General features: G+C 31.6%; 2 protein-coding genes across 2 annotated transcripts in view; one reads left to right on the top strand and one right to left on the bottom strand.

The window, feature by feature from the left end:
- Positions 1 to 16,558, top strand: part of LOC143079539 (uncharacterized) — an 87,817-nt gene extending 71,259 nt beyond the window's left edge. Inside the window, exons 12-16 of the mRNA XM_076254942.1 lie at positions 2,891 to 3,168; positions 3,498 to 3,525; positions 5,574 to 5,876; positions 7,817 to 8,116; positions 15,818 to 16,558. Of these exons, the coding sequence (XP_076111057.1) occupies positions 2,891 to 3,168; positions 3,498 to 3,525; positions 5,574 to 5,876; positions 7,817 to 8,116; positions 15,818 to 16,161 (1,253 nt within the window). The 3' untranslated portion in view covers positions 16,162 to 16,558. The remainder of the gene's footprint in view (positions 1 to 2,890; positions 3,169 to 3,497; positions 3,526 to 5,573; positions 5,877 to 7,816; positions 8,117 to 15,817) is intronic.
- Positions 1 to 20,668, bottom strand: part of LOC143079541 (uncharacterized) — a 303,363-nt gene that overhangs the window by 247,952 nt on the left and 34,743 nt on the right. The gene's annotated exons all lie outside the window — the stretch shown is intronic.

Here is a 20,668-nt window from a genome sequence, read left to right as displayed (position 1 = left end):
TCTTTTATTGTCTTTATCGTTGTCTTAATTGATTTGATCATTTGTTACAACTTTTGATGATTTGGGCCAAATGATCTTTTCTCGTCACTCTTCGTCCATTATCTTAGTTTTTCGTTGTCCGTTAACTTTTCAAAAATCTTCTCCAATGAAACTACTAAGCATCTTTTAATCATACTTGACCACAATCATTATTGGGGAAACTTGTATAAAACATTCGTTCAATGACCCCGCCTGCCAACCAACATGGCCGCCATTGCTATCCATAGAAAATAGGGGTGAAATGCAAGCATTGTCTACTATTTTGCAAAACTGTTATAAATAGGGAAAATCTGACAGGTGAAGAAATGTTCAGAATGTTGAGTTCTTCCAATTGTCCTTTTACGTCAAAACTGTCAGACGTTTTCGTATGGAAGTTATTGCCCTTAAATGACAAATGTTTACTTTTTTTTCATTTTTGCCTACTATTTGAGATTTATAATTAATAGAGAGAAACTTTAAATTGCAAACATGACCAGCAAGACAAGTTCTACAGTAAAGCCTGCATAGTTATTCTTTTCCTCATTAGAGTTATTGCCCATTGATAACTATTTTAACAATGCTTTGCTGTTGTGCGCCTTATATCATAAAATTTATACTAGACAGATAGAAACTGAAATAAGCAAAAATTACTAGCAAGACAAGAACCTCAATTCAGACAATTTGGAGGAAATTGTCCGACAACTCCTTATTGGACGATTTTCAAGAATTTTGTTTGCATTTTTCCGCATATGATTAAAATTTTAATTAATAAATAGACAATTTAAATCACAAAATTTATCAGCAAGTCAAGATCTACTTACGAGTCAAATGATAAATTTAGTAGACTGTCACTCGTTATATGCGTGATTGGACTTAGATGAGGATATGTTTGCACTCGTTTTTATGTTTTGAGCTAGAACTAAAAAGATATATAGAAACTAAACAGACAAAATGATCAGCAATACAAGATAAAAGAAAACGAGATTTTTGTCATGAATTCTATGCAAATCTATAATGTTGGAGAGTGTCCTTTGTTAGATATGCACAAAGACTAAGGAGAACGACACAGGCTCTTTATGGCCTCTAGTTTAATTTTATATGAAGTGAATACAAATCACAGAAAAAACGAACATGGAAAAATGACAACAGGTAAACCACCGACAGCAGATTCTGCACTTTGACAGAAATAGTTTGCGAACGTGAAACACGGGGATCTACGCAATCTACGTGCGATCTCTCATTACTTTTATATTCATATGAAAAAAGGAGGTAAAGATATGCGTTAATGAGGCAGCAATCCAACGACAAAGATAACCGTACAATACTGGAGTCACATAGTCGGCAACAATAGTCACATATCTATACAATATATAAAACTCTAATTGAAATATGCGAATAAAGAAGTAGGATCGATTTACCACGATATTATTCCACGCTAGGGGCATTTTTAACGAATGTTGATCTGATTTCAAGAATCAGTATCATTATGCGCACCCCTGAATATGTTAAACTTAAAGTATTTAATAACATATATATTTGTGATCTGATAATTTAACCCAAAATAAACATCTTCAGATTACTCGGGACTGCACTGCAATTTTGATATATCATGACCCAGTATTTTTCAAGGAGAACCAAATATCTGTCAGAAGTAAACTATGTATTGCATTGTTGAAAACAAATTCATTTTTGTATGTCAGCGATGTAGAATCTTACTTAGCATATAGCCAGTCAAAGAAAAATGATTTACTATTAGTGTGCACATCTTAGAAAGTAACGAATGTCAATGAAAAAAATGAATCATCTCGAGCTAACTTTATTCTGGTAAAGTTTTGCATTAATATACAAAATCTAATCAATTACAAGTCATAGAGGAATGATATTGCACATCTTTGACAACATTAAAAAAGTTGGTCAGCTCGATCTTGTTTTTAACATGAATGATTCTGATTAAAACTTGAGTTAAGGTCCAGATGAAAGCTACAACAAGCAAAAGAGGAATAATTCTGAAAATAAAAGCCAAATAATGGCCCTATCATGACATATATAAGCTAGCGAGCTATGTGTCTAAGACCTTGTAGATAGCTAACCATCTTCTTCTTATCGAAAATAAAGAAGCACCTACATGAAGCTATACTTCTTCAGTAGAAAATGAACTCGAGGCATGTAGTATACAAACTGTCCTTTGTAATATCATTATTAGCTACCATTATTTTACTTACATTATGTCATAGTGTATCTTAAGACGAAATGAAATAGTTAATTCATTCAACTTTTGTTAGTTTAATCATTTTCTCGGAATGAACGATCCCTTAATGGATAAAATAATGTCCGTCCAATTTGCATACAATAGCAGCCAATATTTTTTTTCTGATAAAGTTTTTACTCGAATTGCCTAATTAACATGACTTCAATAACTGTTTCATTTAAAAACAAAATGCAGGTCATTATCATCTACAGCTGTATTCGGCAATTTCCAATAAAAAAATCGAAGTTTTCGAACCTGAACCACCACCTAACACTATCATCAATCATCATCATCAACACCACTGATCATCACCTTCAACAAAACACGTATAATGGTGACACCACTGCATGTCATGTTCAAAAAACTGCATATAATGCTTTCACGTCTGCATTTAATGCTGTGATCACTGCATATAAAGTTGTGACCACTGCATACAATGATGATCATCAATAGAAGGCAATCATGGCGTTAACTATCTATCCAATGGAATATTATATTTAACAGGATGGCAATACTCTATTCTTTTTTAAAAGGAATTGTTCATATTGAGATATTTTAATCGTCTTATTTAGTTGTCATATTTAAATATCTACATTGGTTATGTATATCAACAATATTAAACAGGTTTAGACAAAGCATGGTTAGACAGCCTACCCGAAGATAAACATCTTGGACGCCTAGCAGCTGAATTGACAACAGAAGAAACATGGAAAATGTATATGCATTTAAAGGAAAGAAAACCGTCCCAGTCGTGGAAAAACATTGAGTCTTATAGCAGAGGGGATTTTGATATCAAAATTAACGCTCTACATGATTGGAAGAAGAGTACAACCCATGCTAATTTCAAGAAGCTCCAGGAGAGTCTGAAGGAAGAAGATCTTAATGTCCACATATTATGTCAGGTACATGTTTAATAATATAACATACGAATTTGTAATGATACATTTAGTGGATTTGTTAGTAATAGGACTGATTGTCTACATTTAAAAAAAACGTAAACATAAGTTGAATCCAATAAGAAGTACAAGTCAACATAAATGTACAAGGAAATTAAAGAACACGGTTATCTAAATATATGTTTCTTGAAGTCCAATGACTAGAAACAAGACTCATTTGCAAAACAAAGCTTCATTTAAAAAGATATTCCACTAATATGGTAGCATTATACATTGTTGTTTATTCTATCGTAGTTTTGAATATTTAAATGACTGTTTTGCATTTGTTATTACAGATTTTAAGAGATGTTCAAATAGACGCAGGTTAGTGATAACTTACACAATAATAATTTCGTAAAATGATAGTTTATCAATTATGAAAAAAGTAAAATCACAAAAATACTAACTCCGAGGAAAATTCAAACGGAAAGTCCCTAATCAAATGGCAAGTTAAAGAATAAAACACATCAAACGAATGGACAACAACTGTCATATTCCTGACATGGTACAGGCATTTTCAAATGTAGAAAACGGTGGATTGAACCCGGTTTTATAGCGCTACACCTCTCACTTTTATGACAGTCACATCAAATTCTGTTATGAAAATGTTTATCTCTGGATATCTCAAAAAGTAGCAGAAAGCAATTGAACAGCAAGATAGGATTCTCCATTAAGTCGATGCTATTGGCGGAGTCATTGCACATGTTACAATACTTTGACTCTTACATGTTGCAATTCTTTGTTCTTTTTTCGGGTAGAATCTTTCAAAAGTGTAGTGAAAAGAGACAAATCGAAATTATACATTACTTTGGCAAACCAACATTGGAAAAAATAAGTCATGTTTGGAAATTAAACGTAAGAGTGGATTTCAAGTTCCATATGGCGTATATATCTTATAGACAGACAAGGAATTGGATTCTACATGTTTGATTCCTTTATGGAGAGTTACTGCAATTTCAACAAATAAGTGTCCCTAAATATAATATGTCTTTGCTTTTGCATCCGACACATATATCAGAAAAACAAAATTTCTCAACGAAACACTTACTTTTGAGTTGAAAACACTGACACTGCATGTAAAGGCAATCATGTAAAGGCAGGTTAATTTACAACAAGTAAACAGTCGTTGAATAGTTAAAAGAATGTTATCAGATATTTTACAGAATAATTGCAATATCTGTATCCGTTTTTTAAGAGAGCGTACGAAGAAAACATCACAAACAAAAGTTTATTGGACAACGACAAATGGTTTTCATTGATAAGAATGATACAAGTATGTTCTATTGCAGGATTTTATTGTTTAAACTAGTGTTGCAATTGGGTGTCATAAAGTATTTTTTAAATGTTGCAATAAGTGCATGTCCTGTCAGTGGATTGTTCTGTATTACAAGAATGATGTTTACATGTATCCATTCAAAACAAAGTTTGTATTTAAGATGATGCTTAAAATTTTGAAGCAAATATGAAAATTAAAAACTTCCATTATATTCAATGAGTATTTTGTTGTTTAGTGTGCAGTTTTGACTCTGTATTATTTAATAGATTGATGTTTAGTTAATTACTTGAAACCGCACATTCATTTGCAGCGATCGTTAATCGTTTGTTGGTATGTGGGTTTATTTTATAATGTATTGTATCGTTTTTGTGTGAATACCCTGGAAATGATATTATATTTTTTTATTATATGTTTCATTCCAAAATGAGGGAGGGGGAGACAATATTGACTTTTGTTTTCCCTTCTCTTTTGTTACATAAACATTTTTATTTATAAAGTCAATAAAAAAAAATCCAGAGAGGAAACAAAATATATAAAATATTTCGTGTCTTGTTCTGTGTAAAATATCTAATCATTTTCTGTTTACCTATAGTTTAATCATTTTCTGTTTACCTATAGTTTAAATTTAAATTTTCCCAATCGGAACGTAATTTTATTTCAATGTCTTATAACAAGTATTGCTATGTTTTGTATTAGATCGCTTGCAACTTCTTCTTCTTTTTTGTTTTAAAGGAAATTTAGAAAGATAGAAATGAACACATTGAGAGAAAAAATAATTAAACTAATACACTAATGTCAAAGTTAAAACTGCTTTAGCAAGTTTTCACCGATCTCAAAGATGACCGTTTATACGGATTTAACTTTGTCATGTGTGTATTAATTTGATTTTTTCTCAATGTTATATATAAGAGAATGTCACTTAATTGATATGTATTGCTGTAGTTCAACTGGCAAGGGCGACCTTACAAGACATGTTTTTAAAAACTAAGGCTACTTTAATAGCAGATGTGATATTACAATAGAGTATCCCTTTATAGTACATTTTGAAACAATAACTTGTTAGTAAGTATTTATGATTATCTTATCTCACTTTTAGATATACCAACAGACAAGTTGAATCTGAAACCATCGAGTTCAGATGTTAAACTATTGCCTAATCATATTGGAAGGGAAACATTTCAGTTTGGAATAGAACTTGGACTATCTGTTGTTGAAATGCATCAGATACAATCAAATCATGTGACAAATCTTCGTGGACAAACAGAGGACGTCCTTAAGAAATGGCGAAAAACTCAAAAATCTGCGTATGAAGTTTTAGCCAAAACTCTTTATCGCCTTGATTTGAGTAGTGTTTTGTCATACTTAAGTTATGATGTAGGAGAAAAAGAACAACTTGAAGGTAATTGCAAACTTACATACTAGTATATGATTAAACCTTCAAAATATGCTGTGTTTTAATTTGGTTTTTGAAAAAAATCATAGAGATAAATCGGACGTTATTGTTGTATTAGTATGTGTCACATAAACTTACCGATACACAGAGTCCGTTTGACATCCATACTTCATATTAGGAATATTTGCTGACATATTCTCCTTCTCTATCGTGAGTTTGTCCATAATTGTATTGTAAGAAAACGTGCAAACCAGTGTGAACTCAAATTCTCTAGTTATGTTCTTTTGAGCGCTCATTCCTTGTAGATTTATGACAATATTATGCTGCCATTTAGATTTGACCACGTTTACAATTTTATTCAGTGTTGTAACATCAATACCTTGTGGACGCATCTCCTCTAGCACTTTCTGACAGAAAGCTCTGATACCTGGTATTCCTTTTCAAAATTTTATGTTCATATAGTTGACCTTTGTTGTCATCAGCATGTTGGTCAATTTGTTAAGTTTTGTGACAATAATACCTTCTGAACACAACATATCGGAGACCATTTGACAAAAACCTTTCATTTACTGTAGAATCGGTTGCAGTTATAGATAGCTGATCATTTTGTACTTTTTCATGATTCAATAGTTTGTACAGGAGTTTGAATTTTGTCGTGGAACACAAGGAAATTGCTCATGTAAATCATCTTTTTAACTGTACATGCATTGGTTTTTGATATAAAAACGCAATGGTTTGGATTGTGTCTTCCTTGTTTCACCTTTCAATTTGTACATCTTTTCATAATTTATGATATTGAAATACAATGTCAGCAGGCATCACACATGTAAGCATCTCCTGCTGAATGGTAATAATAGGCTGCACGAATACAGATTAAAATGAAGTAAAATTGACATCAGCCAATAACACATAAACGATGTGCTTAATATATATGTTGTTGACAAAATTGAACCGAACTGGCTGCTTATAACAAACAATATATCATTTCAATATTCTGCTTTAAATCTATTAATGTATGTGACAGACAGAGAAATCGTGTTAATTTGTGTGTCTTAATTGCACCTCGTGCCTAATTTTAACCCTTTCATATTTGAGTAACTAACAGAGAATGGTCAGGTAGAAACTGCTTCTTTAATTATTGTCAACGAAAATCTAAAATTAATCAGAACATGTGGATATTACCGATGTTGTGTCAACCTTGATGCCACAAACAAATCGTATACCATAGACAAAATCTTAATTGTTTCAACAGTCCCTATCAAAGAGTTCCAATAAAAATCAAGTTATCGTTCAGTTGATAGATATTCCAGAGCTTGTTATTCCTTAACTTGATAGGGGTTGCTGCTTACAATCATCTTCTTAAAATCAGGTATCAAATTGTTTAGTTGGAGACATTCATTCTCAAAATATACGGACATCCTCACAAGTTGTTTGACCTTCATAGAAAAACAGATGACGACATATATGTTTCAATAGTTATCAAAGGTATCAATTGACTAGAAATTGACATCGCCGAATTCGAACTATCAGTTAAGTTGTATTTACGCAAGAAACACTATACAGAATCTACTTAGTGTTTCGGTACACCTACGATCATCCTCTTGTTTGGATTTGGTTTGTGTTACTCATTTTTTGAATTTCTATGTTGTGTTTAGCAGACTTTTGGTTGTCTTTTGGTCGTATTTCTAGTTTTAAGCCATTTCGTCATTTAATTCCGAACTTGAATATCCCATTGGTATCTTCCGCCTCTACTTGTAAAGTATATGTTGTCAATAGAATAAAACACTAATAATCTGTTTTGTGTAAGAATTTAATAATGATATAATTGATTAATTACAATGTATGTAATATTATCAAAACATGTTTTAATGAATAATAAAAATAAACATACAGATATATTAATCTCTAAAGTTTCGAAATTCATTTTTTTTATAAACAAAATCCAGATATAATCAGGAATAATGAAAGCAGAATCAAACGGGAGATTGAAACCAAACAGATTTTAGATCATATGATGACACATTTGGTGATCTCAGTCGACGACAGACGCCGTATTGAACAACATGCAGGGCAAGATGATAGGAATAAAGTATTGCTTGAAATAATACTAGAAAGGATAGACGTAACTTATTCAGTGTTTTTGGATGCACTGCAAAACAGTGGATACACAGATCTAGCAGATAAATTGAAATGTGAAATACAAGAATCTGGCCAAATTGCAACGTTAGCATCAACAGCAAAAGAAGGTATGCATTACAAATTAGCGTCTCGCCTCAACGAGGTGACAAGTTTGATATAATGTCTGTTTGAGGGTAACATCTGATAACAATATGACATTGATACCTACGAATATATTTGAGTTAACAGTGGGGCATCCCTGTTCTAGTTGAATTGTATGGCCTCGCCTGCAAAGTCATGGTCTAAAGATTTTGAAACTTTTGTTTAGTTTAAATGGTTATTAATTCCATCAGTTTCGAATGAACCTCTAATGGTACTAGTGAGTCTTTGATATTAAGTTTGCAGTTTTTCAACATTTTTTTTTATTTCCATTTTTTCAATTTTGCATCTGATGTTTATTTTTCTGATCGTAAGATATCTTTTTAACAACAATGCAATGGTCTTGGTAGCTATAGCTACAATAGGTTTGTCCTTCACCAGTAAACAGCCGTCTATTATACGCGACTTTATGACGTTATATATAAGATAGAGGGGATTGCCTCATCCCTACACTATAGCGTCTTAGTGATCGTCATTAGGTGTGATAAACTAGAATTAATTTTTATTTTGTACTGAATCACAATTCCCAAATGACAGAGGTGCTGAATGTCAATTATTAGAATTTAGTGTTCCAAAAAGTCGTGCAATAAAGTTTCATTTTTTTTTCAACCGCTCACTCAACATGGGCACGGAAGTGACGATATCACTTAACGCAATAATGGTTTTCACTAAAAAGTTTTTATTGGTGAATAATTTTGGATATAACGCGTCTTCTGATTTGCTGACGTTATTTTGTTATGAGCCCATAGACATAATTTAGTCATGTGACCGTGACGTCATTAACGTTTTGTTATGGTTTTTCTACGGTTTAAAATGGAATTTAGAATTAAATTATAAGAAATGACTGTGGTGCACACTGTTAAATAACCTGCTACGCGCGTTATTCGGTGTGCCCCACTTTTTTTATGTTATTTCTTCATAGACAGAAAAAATATTACAGTCATTCATTAAATGGAAAAAGAGATTTCTTTTAAATTTCCTAAATTTGAGTTTTTATGTCCGATATGTAATGGTGGGTGAAATCTATTTGCGACATTGCAACTCTTGGAATGCTTCGGAGTTGGACACCAGATTGTTTGGACATTTTTCAATTGTTGTGTAAAGAATGTCACCTTTTATAGACGTTTCATTTTTTATCGATTAGTTTATTGTACAATGTTGTAAGCAAGTAAGCTTTTTATGGCTTTAAACACTATCAAACGAAAAATGAAATATCTTATAATTTTGTATTGTCTTAAACAAGTTGTGCAATTCATTTTTAATGACAATTAAAAAATTTGATATGATTGCCAATGAGAAAACGTTCCAAAAGAAACCAAATCCCGTAGAAGTTAACAACTATAAATCATATTTATGATGTGAATATTTACGGAAGCCGATAAGGGCCATTCATTTTTTTTATGTCGTTATTACGACAAAGCATGTCGTAATTTCGACATAAAATGTCGTTATTACGACATAGCATGTCGTAAATTCGACATAACATGTCGTTATTACGACATCGCTATGTCGTTATTTCGACATAACATGTCGTTATAACGACATCGCTATGTCGTTATTTCCACATAACATGTCGTTATAACGACATCGCTATGTCGTAATTTCGACATATCATGTCGTAATAACGACATCACTATGTCGTTATAACGACATCACTATGTCGTTTAACGACATAGCTATTTCGTAATAACGACATCGCTATATTTGAAAGAATATGTATTATGATTGGCAAGAGACTAAATGACAAAGAAATTAAAAATTATACGTCATCATAATGTCCCCGATAATTATAAAAGCCCCCGCATGGTCAGCTATAAAAGAGGGAAGAAAGCTACCAGAGGGAGAGTACCTGAAATGCTGTGTGACAGACAGAGTTATTATTCAATTATTAGCTCCCTTGGTAAAACTCCAAATTTCATATTTAATGTATTCTATTGTTAAATAATTTACATGAAGCTTAATAAGTATATATTTGTTAATTGCAAAGCTTTTGCTATTTGAATTCATTGGTTAAAGATATTTATTTATATTGTAAAGTTTAATCTTTGCATCGTCGCACAATCTTTGGTTACCTTCTGTGGATACCTTCAGTGAGAAAATTATATATGTTATAGATACCAATTTAGATTAACATGGCCCATAGTGCTAGAGCTGTACAGTCAGACAAAGTCGTTTAGATTAACCAAGTCAAGCCTAGCATTCCATCTCCCTTTAAATAAGCGCAAACTACATGGCTTCTTGGTATGAGGGTGTATTGAAGTATTGATAGCTCTATTTCTATTTTCAAACGTTGGGCACGCGCGATGTTCCTACAACCCCTAGGATTTTTTAAAACAGAATCTTCGAAATTTCATCCGCAAAAATAAAAATGTTAGAAAACACGAACCAATATTAAAACAAATTCAAAATATGTTTTGAATTATGTTTTTACAGCTCTTGATCATCTCCTAAGTAATATCTAGTATATTTGAGGATTAAAAAAAGAAAGCTATTTGAAAAAAACGGATGTCCCCATCCAACGTTACATTAATGAAAAACTGTTTTAACTCTTATGTATAGTGATCCTATTTCTTATTCTCTGATCTTCTTCATTCTTAGTTAGTTTAAACATATTTATTTATAGTGGATTGGGAAACAACTTTTGCAACTTATATTAATCCCTTTCCACTTTGCGGGTGTGAGTGCTGCCTTGTAGCGGCATTAGCCTACTCTTTCTCGAAATCTACAAGGGTGTCTTTAACGTGCAAGAGATATGGCTCTCTCTTAACACGGGTCAGCCATTTAACGTCCCCGTCCGACGGACTATCATCGTTTCCTCAAGACCATACTCGCAAATGGTGTCAAGGGAGAGCCGAAAATTGAGTTCCTGAAATTTTCATCCCAAACGGGAATCGAACCAGGAACCTTTGTGTTAGTAGTCCGATGCACTAACCACTACACCCCGGCTCTCTTCATTCTTGACAGGAACAACGACATGTGTCGGTTCTTTGTGGCGTTAAAGCCGTTATTTTACCAAATTTCATTTGACTCGACTGCATATTATAGTAGAAAATGAATAAAAAAAGTAAGACAATAATAATATCTAACAAAAGTACAAATATTTGCCTCATATAGTTCGAATATTGCTGATTCAATACAATCTTCTCTACACAGTCGTTTTTCAAACGGTAGCCATTTTGTCCAAGTTGATATTTCATTTTTCAAAGCAGTTAAGGCGTATTTTTTTATAATTGATCAAAACAAAAGTTAGATATACAAAGAGTAAAAAATGCCAAGATTCTTTCCTTATTAACTACATATTTGGGTCTTAAAGGAATAAAATGCTTCCATACATTACAAAACGGTAGCCAATTTTTCAAAATGTCTGAAAACGTCTAAAATCCTAAAGACGCTAATTTCCGACGTTAAATGTGCTAAAGTTTCAATTAAATGTTTATGATAATTAAAACAAATCGTGTTATGAAATTTGGAGAAAGATGTTAATGATTGCTGCCGAAAAAAAAATAGTGCATGTTGCTAAAGACTCCGCCCGGGGAAATAGGTTCGACTCAGGTAAAATTTTGCAATTTTTATTAATTGTATAGCTTTTAACGATTTATTTAAAAGAATTTGGAAATGGGGGGAAAATCCCATTTTATAAAATAAATTGAAATTTATGTTACGGAAGTACTCCGAAATAGATCATTTAAAGTCGTCACTTCAGTTAGGTGCAATCACCAATATCAAAACACTTAATACCAGTTCACGGAATGTTTTACTTCGGGATTTTGTCCTGCTATTTCGTGATGAAAGTAATTCCTGTACTAGCGAAGCCGGAACTTTTCGTCAATATAAACTTGTGCATGAAATGGGGGTAATTGAAAGACGAATCCCAAACAGCAACGAAAACCGTTTCATCGAATTAAAAAAAAACGGGATTATATTTTTATTTGCCGTTTTCGCGGACGACCCAGGAGTAGATTACTATATATATATTTTAAAATGTATATATCTGAAGATGATTTGGGAAATAATTCTCAAGCTAAGGTTCAAGTAATTGAAGGGGTGTATTTCGACAACTTATGTGTCAGGGAAAATACAATTCGATTCAAATTTAACCAAGGGTAAAAATGTTCGATTTACTTGCAGAGTGTCAGATATATTTGTATTTGGGATGAATTAAGATATAGAAATTTTACAATGACAGATGATATGCAACTTGAAAGTTAAACATCCTATGATAAAAAAAAATATGAAAACCGTATACATGTACTTCCGTCCCATCTTTCCTTTCCTATACTACTTGCGACAGTACTGCATTTTAAGTTGAAATAACTTAAAGGGTAAACATTATTATATCGATTTCCACAACTCGAGGTAATTTTTTGATAAAATGATATCACAAAACGAACAGAACCAGAATCAACCAACAATATAAAAAACCGAATAAAACTTGCAAAAATTAATCGATGTCAAAGACCCTCTTCGACGTCGCATTTTAAGTGTAACGTGTTGTAGGAATATCGTGCCCAACGTTTGAAAGTAGCATAAGAGCAATTGATACTTTAATTCACCCTTATTACCAGAATGACGGGATGCTTAGTCCTAGTCAGGCTGTACAGCCATTTGACAGACGTTAATTTATTAACCTCAAATGTTATTTATAAAATATATAACTTTCTCACTGAAGGTATTCAAAGAAGGTATCCAAAGATTTAGCGACGATGCAAATATTAAACTTTACAATATAAATAAATATCTTTAACCAATGAATTCAAATAGCAAAAGCTATGCAATTAACAAATATATACTTATTAAGCTTCATGTAAATTATTTAACAATAAAATGCATTAAATATGAAATTTGGAGTTTTACCAAGGGAGCTAATAATTGAATAATAACACTGTCTGCAACACAGCATTTCGGAGACTCTCCCTCTGGTATCTTTCCTTCCTCTTTTATAGCTGACTATGCGGGGGCTTTTATAATTATCGGGGGCATTATGATGACGTATAGTTTTTAATATCTGTGTCATTTAGTCTCTTGGCAATCATAATACATATTCTTTTATATATAGCGATGCCGTTATAATGACATAGCGATGTCGTTATAACGACATAGTGATGTCGTTATTACGACATGAAATGTCGAAATTACGACATAGCGATGTCGTTATAACGACATTTTATGTCGAAATTACGACATAGCGATGTCGTAATAATGACATGTTATGTCGAAATTAACATTGCTATGTCGTAATTACGACATAATTTTTTTTTTGAATGGCCCTTATCGGCTTCCGTAAATATTCGAATATCACAGTTTGAAAATAATTTAGAAATGAATATAAAATAAAGAGTACACAATACGCCTATTTCTATAATAAGAAATACACTTCATCAACTGTTCGTGTCTGTTCCGGCCGATTGAACAGCAGACTATGAAGAGGTGGTATGCTGTAAATACATCACGGACGTTCTTAAGAATGACATTTTATATTCATCTTAATTTAAGTTAGTGCGCTTCACAGAGACTCGTATATTGAAGTAAATAAACATAATATAACCACATCAGAGCTACAGTCTCTACTGAATATTAAAAGGTCCCTATTATGTATTAGTTACCAAAACAACATAAAAAAATGAAAATATCGTTTCATTTCAGCTTTTAGTAAGTGTTCAACAACTAAGCTTTCAGTGCGATGGTGCTTTTAACTAGTTCCATTACTACTAAAAAATACCTTATTATAAACTTTTGTAATAAAATATATGAAAATATTGGAATTAACTATTTTTATAGTGTAAAACAAATCTTTGGATTTTTTAGATGATTTTGAAGGTCCCTTTGATTTCGATGACAGTTTTTGTGTTTCTTCTCTTTACAACACACTTCCACACAATCTTATCTAATGAATGGTTGTTTGTTAAATTTGAATGCAAATGTATTTGCTGCATCTCGTTTTAAGCCTTCTTCTCTGATGAGAAAGGTAAATATGATAGATTTACTTACAAGAGGTAGATGAGATGATTGAAACCTTGCTTTCTTCCTTCATGATATCAATCTACGTTTGGGCAACACAGTTTATCGATAGATTGTATGTATTCATACGGACACTAGTTGAGCCCTTTAATAGCAAACTTGTTTTTGTGTTGTTGTGAATCACAGTGTATGTCCGAACTCTGTAAATACCCGCCTCGATTGCATTTAATTAATCAATACAACAAGAGTTACCGTTATCTTGATGACATTTTTTTGTTAAATAATCAAGAATTTTCTATATATACTGCTAATATGAATCTAAAGGAACTTTCTTTAAATAAATCAAATGTAAACGCTAATAACTGTCCTTTCCTTTATAACAATATTTCAAATTTTCATAGGAAACTCAACACTAAAATTAATGACATTTTCGATCCCTTTTGATTCTCCTTTGGCACCATCTTACAGTGTTTATATTTCACAACGCGTTCGCTATGCCAATATTCGTTTTGGCGTTTAAGATTAAAACGAACACAATCTATGTATTACTGGTAAATCATTAAGTCAGGGATTTCGTTTCCAAAAACTATTTCAAACTTTTACTTAATTCTTTAATTGATATTAAGATTTGGTTTCGAAGTTTAGTAAAACATGTAAAAGAGTATTTCAAACTGGTTAGCACATCCTCATTTTTTCAGAGATGTTGTGTACTGTTCATAGAAATTATGAATTGATCCTGATAAAATTTTAAAACATATTCTAAAAGCTTAAAAATTAAACACTGTCGTTAGATCTTTGAATAGTGCTGCTGGTATAGATATTGATTTTGTTATCAGTTAACTTAAAGCAATCAAAATATCAATGTTATATATATATGCACTTTCATGTATCTACAATCTGTCGATTCCTGTAAATTGGCATCATATTTTTCTCTGACTGTTTGTGATGTCTTTATACTCAATCCATTGGACATTGAATATGTACTGTTTGATAATTCTTTAAATAAATATATAAAAAAAGTACATATGTTTTTGGCTTTGAACAAGCTATCCGTAACTTCGAGTACTCTCAGATCTGTACTTGGTTGCTGTTGTGGTGAACAAATATTATATGTACTTCTATTTGTATCCGTTAGATGATACAGTCTTTTTCAACTGGTTTTTATAGTTCGGACTTATGCTGTACTATGACATCAAAGTTCAAGGTTATGGGAGGTTTGGGAATATTTTAACCTTGCAAAATAATGTACGTATGTGCATGTCCAGAGTCTGTTATTCAGTTGTCGTTTGTTGCTGTGTTTCATATCTGATTTCCTTCATTTTCCTTCTGCACATAATTTATTTTTCTCATTTGAATTGTTTTATTTCTTTGGGGCCTTGTTAAGCTGACTATGCGGTATGGGCTTTGCTCACTATTGAAGGCCATACGGTAACCTATAAATGTTAATTTCTATGTCATTTGGTCCCTTGTTGAGAGTTGTCGCATTGACCATCAAACCACAGAGAACGTTGCAAGAAATATATACATTCCTAAAAAAACATTCGGTACTTTTGTTATTTAAGGTTTAAATTGGAAATCATTAATTTTGTTATTAATTATAGTTTGCTTTTATAGTTAAAGCTTATACATTTACACGAAGTCCTGGCGGGTAAGTCAAAATTTATTTCAATTTTGAAAGTTAAAGAGACAGTTTTAATTGTTTATATTTATAGGAATGTCTGACGTTGCAGATCACGTGTTTGTGCTTCAACTGCAGAAGAATTACTCAAATATAATCAACAATGTTATTTATGAGACAATCGAAGATCATCTGATATCAAGTTATACCTTGACTATGGAGGATAACCAAATGATAAAGTTCGGTTCTACTCAAGAACAAAAGAACAGGGAATTGATGGACAAACTTTTGCGTAGAGGCGAAAAGGAATTTAAAGAATTTCTGGCTGGTTTGCGAGGTGAAAATGCAGAATTAGCGGATCAAATACGAAACACAGAAGTTACAAGCAAAGATATCTTAACCTTTCAAACTTGCTTCAAACAATCTGATGGAATATAGTTTGTAGCATCTTGTTTTTGAAAAAGTAGGTAGAACAAGCTGAAAGTATGCCATGTTTTTGCTCATAAACATAAAGGAAAGGTCTTGTTAAGTCAAGTACTTATGATTTGAATTAAAACAAAAAAACCGAACGCAAAAAATATCTCATTGTATATATTTTTTACAAAGCATACTTTTGTTATTCAGAAGAAAATTAAATCAAATGATGTATGTATGTCCATATACTTATTATACTTAAATCAAATGTAAACTTTTTCATTTGTGATTTTAAACCATAACGATATACCATACATGACCACTGCGTCTTGCCAAAGAACAAAAAGAGGTAAACTGCATTACTAGATTTAAACATGTATTGCAACTGCCCTAATTATGGACGAGCAACAGGGAAACAATGGTCAGATCAATACTTTTATACAATCTTAAATAAAATAGTTTACTAATTTGTCGAGCTGTTTTTTTTAATATTGCCTCTGAAATGTTTTTTTTTTTGTCGGATCTCGTAGATTTTTTTTGTCATGTTGAAAAGGATAGCTAGAATAAAAGAGTAAATTATTAGACATATTTATCACAGCAATATCAATTTATTTCAGCAGAAAATAGGGAATAATTACCCCTTAGAGGGTACGTTTTACGTCTTTTACCGATATTTATCGTTTTATTCACAGTTTATGTAACTTGTACTTTAAAAAGTATTAACGCCTGGTTAAAATTGAAACTGACTAAAAGTGATACAATATTTCTGTTCGGAAAATTAAGTATTTTTTTTTTACTTGTTTGTGGGGGGGGGGGGAATTGAAGGAAATTTGTTTTGTTTTTTTCTTCAGTTTTTGGCTATAAGATTGTATATTATATAAGAGAGCTTAAGAATGTAAAATGTAAAATATAATCACTGCGACAAGAAACATACGTTCTTACAACAATCTTATTTTTAAAAATTCACCTACACCTCATAGTGGATAAAGATAACTATTCATAAAAGTGTGTGATAATGTTTCAGTTATGAGCTTTTGGTATCATTTGATGACGGTCGTACGTCATGATTGAACTTTAAAAAAAATCATCTCCTCTTTAATCACAAGACTTATTTTAATAAATCATAACGCGGTTCATATTTTGTTATCTATGACTTTTTTATATCTAAAAAAAATTTAAATAACATAAATGGATATATTTTTAAGTAAACTTTGACACAAGAAAATTCTATTACTTCTATTACTCGAGAAACTGATATTGTAACAAAGTTCTCATCATGTTGTTTTCTGTAGATTTTAAGAGTTTCAAACTTGTTTTTTATGTCTGTTTTTAAAAAAAACAATAACAATTTGAACAATAACTTTTGGAAAACAAGTGCAACACATAATTATTAACTAATAGAACGTTTTCGTAAGAACCTTTTTATTTGAATGAATTTTCTTGTAAAATAATGAACATTTTATTTTTCAATAAGGAATCAAAGTATTGGGTCAATACCAGGAAAATTGAGTTTAATATGTTTGAATATTCCATGAATATATAGAAATTCCTGAATCTTTTCGATCTATGAGTGTGACTGCCCCTCTGGTATCTTTCGTCCCTCTTTTATGTTAATTTTAATTTGAAATATGTGTAAACAATAGTCATTTCGGAATCTTTGAACCTCGAAGCATACTAATATTTATAATATAATAATGGGCCCATGAATCATTGTAAATAAAAAAAAAATGCTTTTGGTATAAAAAGCTGATGTTTTCTAATATTCAAATTTATTAAGTGCTGATTTTTAAGTATATTTGGTCTATGTTTGATTTTTTTTTTGTCATGTTGTGTACTTTCTAATAAAATAATAAACTAAATATCAGTTATTTTAAATTCCATATGATAGTGATCGATAATCAGTTGCTGAAAACCGAAATGCATTGTGGTCTTATAAAAACAAGATATAAATGCTGTAGTTGTCAGGATCATCCTTCAATATTTAAATTTTAAGTACATTGTAATGTCATCTAAACTTCTCATGCGATTGCCAATATGCGTTGCGTGATTTTGTGTCGTTCCAGTCTAAGTCCTTAGGTTGACATGTTCCATATTTTGGTTATATTTGGCAACAAATAAAATTTGAAGACACAAATGGTTAACAATTGTTCATATTTCAGTACAAGCGTTACATACTACTAGTACATGTACTATGGACTACTTTTTATTCTTGAGGTACCTATTTTCGTGAATAACTTGGTCACAGGTGTTTTCTAGAATAGAAGTTTTCTTAAGGCTTTTTAATGCCCCACCTACGTTAGTAGAGGGCATTATGTTTTCTGGTCTGTGCGTCCATTCGTCCGTCCGTTCGTCTGTTGTTTCGTTCGTTCGTTCGTCCGTCTGTCCCGCTTCAGGTTAAAGTTTTTGGTCAAGGTAGTTTTTAATGAAGCTGAAGTCCAACCAATTTCAAACTTAGTACACCTGTTCCTTATGATATGATCTTTCTAATTTTAAAGCCAAATTAGACTTTTGACCCCAATTTCACGGTCCATTGAACATAGTAAATGAAAGTGCGAGTTTAAGGTTAAAGTTTTGGGTCGAGGTAGTTTTTGATGAAGTTGAAGAAACTTAGTACACATGTTCTCTATGGTATTATCTTTCTAATTTTAATGCCAAATTAGATTTTTTATACAATTTCACGGTCCATTGAACATGGAAAATGATAGTGCGAGTGGAGCATCTGTGTACTTTAGACACATTCTTGTTAAAAGTATACTTTGGAAAAACTATCAAATGAAACGTCCACTTAAATGCATATTTTCCTAAATCCGAGAAAATTGCTTTCAATGAAAAGGTTTAAATATCAAAGAAAGAAGACATTTTATAAATTATTGAAACCGTATTCGATCTGTTACCATACATGAGATAAAATACGAGAACAATAACATCTTGATAGTGTGTTAAATTCAAATTGGATAAAAAGTAAAATAACAAAAATACCAAACTTCGAGGAAAAGTATTTCTAAAAATGGAATAACACTACTGGTATACTATATCTTGTGCATAGTTGGTGTTTATCGAAGAAAAAGAAACATCACAAAAATTCCGAACTCCGAGGAAAATTCAAAACGGAAGGTTCCATATCAAATGGCAAAATTAAAAGCTATAACACAACAAGGTTGGATAACAGCTGTCAAATTTCTGACTTGGTAGAAACATTTACTTAATTTGTAGCAAATGGTGAATTAAACCTGGCTTTATAACTTACTTAACCTTTCACTTGTATGACAGTCGCATACCATACAATTATATTGACAACAATGTGTTTCAAACCCAACCAAACATAATAGGTAAAATTGTCTAAAAGAGGGACGAAAGATGCCAAAGGGACAGTCAAATTAGGGTATAATAGTGTTGTGATCTTAATCACTTTAAAACAAACAAAAATCTAACAAAGTAATTCAAAAATGCATTCAGCCACAGCACTTAAGCAAAAATTAAAGACAAGCATACGAAAATTTACCATTGCACAATAACACTGACGGGATGTATAAGTACCAAGCCACGTCAAAGGGATTACACGGAAAATAGACTAATCAGTGAAATTTATATTCAAATTTAAAAATAAAAAATACTATTACACGTTATTACGATGATTAACAACGTCATTAACCATAATCTATAACTCAGAACCATCGTGTATTATTTGTGAATATGTGAATTTGATGCAGAGTATTTATCAACAAAATCTCGGTACCTTCCGATAATAAGAGCGCAATGAATTCCAACAAGCGGAAAATTGAAATTTCTTCAATAAAATAATGTTCTATCCTTATGCTTGTAACTGTTTCTGAGTGTTTTTTATTTGTACTGATCAGCATTACTCAATTTTTTCAACCGAGTCGATAAAAACACTTCTTTCCTGTGTGTCATTGGTATTATTACTGAAATGACATGTGACATTTTTTTAAGAAAACAAAGAAATATGATATTTATAAGATTTACAATTCCTTGTAATTGTTTACCTCTTGTTATTAAATAAATTGATTTATTTTCATTACCATGTTGGTTTTTTTTTATAAAGTGCAGTTTCATTGGTCAACAGACAGCATACAAGTGTTGAATAGATCAAACAATTTTTATCAACAACTTTTTGTCCGATCAAATATCTCATTCCCTTTTAAATGTCATAAAACAAGAAAATTATAGGTACTATAGTCATGTATGCATTAATGACTACAAGGTTAAGAGGATATTAAGAGTGTCAGACAACTAATAATCCCTCTCTAATCTTTTTTTTTCTAGAAGTAGTCTTAGTATGTTATATACATATATATTTTCATGGATCTACAATCTGTCGATACCTGTAACGTAGCATTGTACAAGGTCATGTTTTTCTCTGGCTGCTTAGGACGTCTTTAAACTAAATTCATTGCATGTTGGGTGTATACGGATTGATTGTTTAGTCCTAGAGGCATGACTTTTTTTATTAGTTGTTAGTGGCTTTGAACTAGCTGTCAGATAACTGCGAGTACTCTCAGATCTGTTTATT

This window comes from Mytilus galloprovincialis, chromosome 6 (assembly GCF_965363235.1).
Source record: "Mytilus galloprovincialis chromosome 6, xbMytGall1.hap1.1, whole genome shotgun sequence".
Classification (NCBI taxonomy): Eukaryota; Metazoa; Mollusca; class Bivalvia; order Mytilida; family Mytilidae; genus Mytilus; species Mytilus galloprovincialis.
The sequence above is the reverse complement of the archived record's forward strand: the minus strand, read 5'-3'. Positions and strand labels throughout refer to the sequence as shown.